Genomic DNA, 6284 nt, shown 5'->3' on the forward strand with positions numbered 1-6284 from the left:
TGGGTGTCTGTCTGGGTGTCTGTCTGGGTGTCTGTCTGTCTGTCTGTCTGTCTGTCTGTCTGTCTGTCTGTCTGTCTGTCTGTGTCTGTCTCTGTATCTGTCTATCTGTCTGTCTGTCTGTCTGTCTGTCTGTCTGTCTGTCTGTCTGTGTCTCTGACTGGGTGTCTGTCTGTGTCTCTGACTGGGTGTCTGTCTGTGTCTCTGACTGGGTCTGTCTGTCTGTCTGGCTGGCTGGCTGGCTGTGTCTCTGACTGGGTGTCTGTCTGTCTGACTGGGTATCTCTGACTGGGTGTGTCTGACTGGGTGTCTCTGTCTGTTTGTCTCTGTCTGTCTGTCTGTCTGTCTGTCTGTCTGTCTGTCTGTCTGTCTGTCTGTCTGTCTGTCTCTGTCTGTCTGTCTCTTTGTCTGTGTCTGTGTCTGTCTCTGTCTCTGTCTGTCTCTGTCTGTCTCTGTCTGTCTGTGTCTCTGACTGGGTGTCATCCTCTCTCAGTAGACGGTGCCTCCCCCTGGGATACCCTTCCTCCAGCCCTCTCTGCCCTGCAGGAAGTGACCCTTGACCCCCAGCAGCCGCCCACCTCATCTCTCTCATCCCATTCAGCCTCCACCCTAGACTCCCCCCACCAGCTCTCTCTAGAGGCCTCACTGCGTACGGCAGCCCAGGCTCCAGACCTCAGCTCCATGAGAGGGGCTACAGGTGGCAGTTCCCAAACCAAGTGCATAGTCTGGGAGCAGGAAACCCCACATGGGCCTGGGTAGGTGGAGGGGGGACCCCAAGAGCCCCAGCCTACGCTGCGGCCCCCCAAAGCTCCCAGAGGGAACTTCGCGGTGAGGATGGAGAGCAGCAGCACCGGCACCCCTGGTGGGGAGTGCACACACACCCACGCAGGCTCCGCACACTGCCGCATGGCCCTGGGACTCTTCCTACCTGAGTGTGAGTCTGAACGGAGGCGGTGGAGATTGGTTTACTGGTATACACTGGGCCAGACCACTTCTGACCAGGTTGGACTGGCTGGCTCTTCATAGGCTCCCAAATCCAACCCACCACTCACACCATCAGATGCAAGAGGGATCTCTCTCTCTCTCTCTCTCTCTCTCTCTCTCTCTCTCTCTCTCTCTCTCTCTCTCTCTCTCTCTCTCTACCTCTCTCTCTCTCTCTCTCTCTACCTCTCTCTCTCTCTCTCTCTCTCTCGCTCTACCTTTCTCTCTCTCTCTCTCTCTCTCTCTCTCTCTCTCTCTCTCTCTCTCTCTCTCTCTCTCGCTCTACCTCTCTCGCTCTACCTCTCTCTCTCTCTCTCTCTCTCTCTCTCTCTCTCCCGCTCTACCTCTCTCTCTCTCTCGCTCTACATCTCTCTCTCTCTCTCTCTCGCTCTACCTCTCTCTCTCTCTCGCTCTACCTCTCTCTCTCTCTCTCGCTCTACCTCTCTCTCTCTCTCGCTCTACCTCTCTCTCTATCGCTCTACCTCTCACTCTCGCTCTACCTCTCTCTCTCTCTTGCTCTACCTCTCTCTCTACCTCTCTCTCTCTCGCTCTACCTCTCTCTCTCTCTCTCTCTCTCTCTCTCTCTCTCTCTCTCCCTCTCTCTCTCTCTCTCTCCCTCTCTCTCTCTCTCTCTCTCTCTCGCTCTACCTCTCTCTCGCTCTACCTCTCTCTCTCTCTTGCTCTACCTCTCTCTCTCTCTACCTCTCTACCTCTCTCTCTACCTCTCTCTCTCTCTCGCTCTACCTCTCTCTCTCTCGCGCTCTACCTATCTCTCTCTCTCTCTCTCTACCTCTCTCTCTCTCGCTCTACCTCTCTACCTCTCTCTCTCTCGCTCTGCCTCTCTCTCTCACTCTACCTCTCTCTCTCTCTCTACCTCTCTCTCTCTCTCACTCTACCTCTCTCTCTCTCTCTCAAGATGATTACAACCCACCACCTTAAAAACTGAATTATATATTACAGTTGTTGTGTATGTAAACATAAGTGCGTTGGTTTTGACCGAGTTTGGAAAACCCTTGGTTATGTTACTAGAAATAGACTAGATTCTCAGTGGCGAATTTAGCATGCAGATCTTGGTGGGGCAAAAAAAAAAGAAGAAAAAAAGAAAGAAGTGGGACGCATGCCAGCAGAGCCGTTAGGTCCTACATAGACCTGCAGCAACAGCAGTCCCGACATCTTACCACAAGGCTCCGCTGGCTGGCAACGAAACAGTTAATTCAGACTCATTTACTGCCTTTTAAAAAAACATAGCTGATATGGCTGACTTGCTTAAACACATTCTAATGACAATTGAGATGTACAAACTATGCCATAAGGGGACGACGCGCGGATAAGAGTCTATCGTAATTTCAATTAAGACATTAATTAGCTCCTAACATCTTACTACACAACGTACACTTAATATTACTTTCTTAGCTACAGTACACATATCTCCCTGGTATATTACAACATTTATGCAGCAGCATACGATACATTTTTGGACTCGCCTTGTTGTGCTGAAACTCACTTGAACAGGAAGGTGGCGCTGCGGTCCTTGGTGGGCAAATTTTGTCATCAAACTCTGATATTCTCTGGATTTCCGGTGCTTTCAAAACAAAAAAAAGCAAGGTTGAATCATGATGACGTCATTGATCTTCAGGTCGTAGCTCTAGAAAGAGGCCTCATTTACAATACCGAGTTGGATGACAGTACAAAATGTATTTTCCCAGTCGGAGCCAATTTATTTCAGACTTCCCAGTTGTCTTGAACTCACTGAATCCCAGATTTGGGACCAGACAGCCACTGTCACTGATTCCTTCCAAATCACTCATTGTTGATTTTGCAATTTCCAACTTGTCGTCTAATGTTTATGTCCAATGGCCGATGAGCACCGATATTTTTTATCTATAATTTCTCTTCATTATTTCTCTTCATTATGACAAGGATTAAAAAAACGGTTTGCCAGTAGATTGTTGACTTGATTCATGATGATGACTGCTAGCTAAGATTTTGAAAGTATGATGTTGACATGATCAGTCCAATCAAAGCTACTGTACATATAACGTGATTTGAAGTCATTTTCTCTGTGGCCAATGACCTTGAGCCTTCTTGGATGTACACTTCTAATGTAACTCTATGGCAGCACCCAAGGGACTAGAATTTTCTAAATATACCCTTAGACTTGGAGGTGAAGTAGCGTCCCCATGAGTGACAGAAACTGAGCCAATCACGGCACAGCGCTCCGTATTTTCTGCTGGCTTGCCCCACCACAGAGAGCACTGAGCTTGGCTGAAACGGCTGCATTTTGGAGTTGCCTTACTCAAGAAAACAAAAAAAGAGACCATGTTTGTTTGCTGCTTTATTAACTCAATGATGTATATTATTTTTTACATTGTTTGCAAATTGATATGTGACAACTATTAATGCCAACAGGAGAGCCCCCCCCCCCCCTACAAATGTGGGGCTCAAAACTGGTGTCCTGAATGACGAGTCGCCACTGTAGATTCTATAACTATGGACATTTTTAGCTGGACTATGCTGTATGTATATGTCAGCATCACGTGAAACCGAGAACTCTGGCTGTCCATTTGATATTCTCCATTTCTATGCCTTTTACTGTGCATCATGAACCACAACACTGTGGGGGGTTCGGCGCGTAGGATTTGTTGAGGAGCGGAGGTTTTACAGCTTGGGGGAGCTGAAATGCAGAACTGGAGTGACAGATTATCCAGTATTGTACAGTACACATATCAAACAGCACATCATCAGTGGCTAGTACCAAGGTGTAAGCCTACTGTTTCTGTTTGGTCTTCAGCGTCAGAAAACATGTTGAAACTTTACAGTGTGAAATAATCATATGCAGAAGAATCATAAAAAGTCTGACTTCTTTAGCCTAATAGCTTTTTCATCATATTATGGGTCCCTAAATGAATTGTTTGAGTACAATGCATTTTGGGCTTTCCTATGGGTATTATGTGTAGCCTGTAGAAGAGGCTAGCCATAGAAATGCAGAGCCAGTCATGTTGGCACCAAACAATTACACTCATATTTGCAGTCTTTTAGCTTTTGGTGCCAACAGGTCAAATGTATATTTCTCAATCTATTTCTCAATCATATCTCTAATCTCAACTCTATTGCCCTGGCCTGTACTGTAGCATGAAGGTCCAAGTAAATGGCCTTCCTAGAGGCCCTAGAGGGAATGGCCTTCAGTGTCTAGGGGCCTTCCTAGAGGCCCGAAAGGGAATGGCCTTCAGTGTCTAGGGGCTTTCCTAGAGGCCCGAAAGGGAATGGCCTTCAGTGTCTAGGGGCCTTCCTAGAGGGAACGGCCTTCAGTGTCTAGGGGCCTTCCTAGCGGCCCTAGAGGGAATGGCCTTCAGTGTCTAGGGGCCTTCCTAGAGGCCCTAGAGGGAATGGCCTTCAGTGTCTAGGGGCCTTCCTAGAGGCCCTAGAGGGAATGGCCTTCAGTGTCTAGGGGCCTTCCTAGAGGCCCTAGAGGGAATGGCCTTCAGTGTCTAGGGGCCTTCCTAGAGGCCCTAAAGGGAATGGCCTTCAGTGTCTCGGGGCCTTCCTAGAGGCCCTAGAGGGAATGGCCTTCAGTGTCTAGGGGCCTTCCTAGAGGCCCTAGAGGGAATGGCCTTCAGTGTCTAGGGGCCTTCCTAGAGGCCCTAGAGGGAATGGCCTTCAGTGTCTAGGGGCCTTCCTAGAGGCCCTGGACACTGATTCCTTGGTCAGTTTAGCATTTTCCCCACTAATGGTTAAGGCCAGGATTGGGGAGGGGAATATGATCTTTGATCTGTACCTAAGGAAAAAATGTCATCCTGGAGCAGACTTTGATTCCTGTTGCCCAAAGTTGACTCTTGTTATTTTATCATGAAAAGCCACACCAGGCCAAATACGAGTGTGTGTTCTTTTGGAGTGCAATCCTGCCACTGGGTAATTTGAGGACCAATGTTGGAACTCCTACTATCTTTATAGGTATTTGGAAATTCACCCCCCAAAAAATCACAGAACCTATATATCTCTGAATTTTGAGCGTTAAGTTGCATATGTTGCAGAGAGGATGAAACTACTGATGCTCACACTGGCACGAATTCCAGCTGTTCCGAAAAAAAAAGGCTTCATTCCTCTATGAAACGATTTCTCTCAGTGCAGATTCACTAGACAGTGCAGTGTTCCAGTCCAGACGATAAACATATAATTTCCATGGTAAAAACAAAAAAGGTCAAAGGTGAACAAATCGATACTGGTTGCGTTCCAGGTAGACTACATGCATCAACCAATGGTGGTGTGCCACATCATCGACTGTGCATTCGTCCAGCAGATTGCTATATCATAGGGTGTGGTTTGCTGATATGTTAAACACCTATCCAGTGGTTGTGAGATCTGGCATTCGTCTGCGATGTAATCAGCTAGGAACGCGGACAATATCGCTCAACCCTCGGTGTGTCCGTGGAGGCTTTCCCCTGCCTGCCTGCCTGCCTGCTGTGAGTCATTTTGTATACAGGAAAAAATATGAATAATGATACATCTGTGTGAAGGATGGCATGTTCATGAATCCCTCATTATGCTCAGTATACCTGTGTCGTGTTAACCATGTATTATCCACCATGTACAGCTGAATTCCTACAAAAATATGGTTTATTGTACCATTGATACTGTAGTTTCAAAGACCGAAGTGGACAACTATTTTTATGAAATGTGACTGGATATATTACATTTTGAAAAAAAATTAAAAAAATTGTTTACTGAAAGATATTCTGAAATACTGTCAAATAAACTCTTCATGGTGTAAAGTACTCATTTTCGGGATGTCTGTGTGGGATTTTAATGTGTGAATGTGAGTGAATGTGCTTTAAAACGTGGTAATATCTATTGCCGGTGTTAAATATTAATTATCCATATAATGATAGTAGTATGATCATTGTAGTATAGGTCTCAAAGGCTCCATCTAGTGCAGAAGACTTAGAACGCCCTCATTATATCATACTGTTGGTCCCATGTTTCATGAGCTGAAATAAAAGATCCCAGAAATGTTCCATACTGACAAAAAAAGCTTATTTCTCTCAAATGTAAACACAAATGTGTTTCCATCCCTGTTAGTGAGCATTTTTCCTTTGCCAAGATAATCCATCTCACCTCACAGGTGTGGCGTATCAAGAAGCTGATTAAACGGCATGATCAAGGTGCACCTTGTTCGAGTGACAATAAATGGTCACTCTAAAATGTATAGTCTTTTCACACAACACAATGCCACATATGTCTCAAGTTTTGAGGGAGTGTGCAATTAGAATGCTGACTGCAGTAATGTCCACCAGAGTTGTTGGCAGATT

At 46.3% G+C, this 6284-nt stretch overlaps 1 protein-coding gene across 8 annotated transcripts in view; it reads left to right on the forward strand.

Moving 5' to 3' along the window:
- The window catches only part of LOC118400937 (membrane-associated guanylate kinase, WW and PDZ domain-containing protein 2-like), a 230215-nt gene extending 224467 nt beyond the window's left edge, over positions 1-5748 (forward strand). For 5 of the 8 annotated variants that reach the window (XM_052474705.1, XM_052474703.1, XM_052474706.1 and 2 more), the window contains one exon: positions 491-5748. In XM_052474705.1, the coding sequence (XP_052330665.1) occupies positions 491-756 (266 nt within the window). In that variant the 3' untranslated portion in view covers positions 757-5748. The remainder of the gene's footprint in view (positions 1-490) is intronic. The other 3 variants (XM_052474707.1, XM_052474710.1, XM_052474704.1) reach the window with 2 other exon arrangements.
- Positions 5749-6284: the final 536 nt, after the last annotated feature.

This window comes from Oncorhynchus keta, chromosome 22 (assembly GCF_023373465.1).
Source record: "Oncorhynchus keta strain PuntledgeMale-10-30-2019 chromosome 22, Oket_V2, whole genome shotgun sequence".
Lineage (NCBI taxonomy): Eukaryota > Metazoa > Chordata > Actinopteri > Salmoniformes > Salmonidae > Oncorhynchus > Oncorhynchus keta.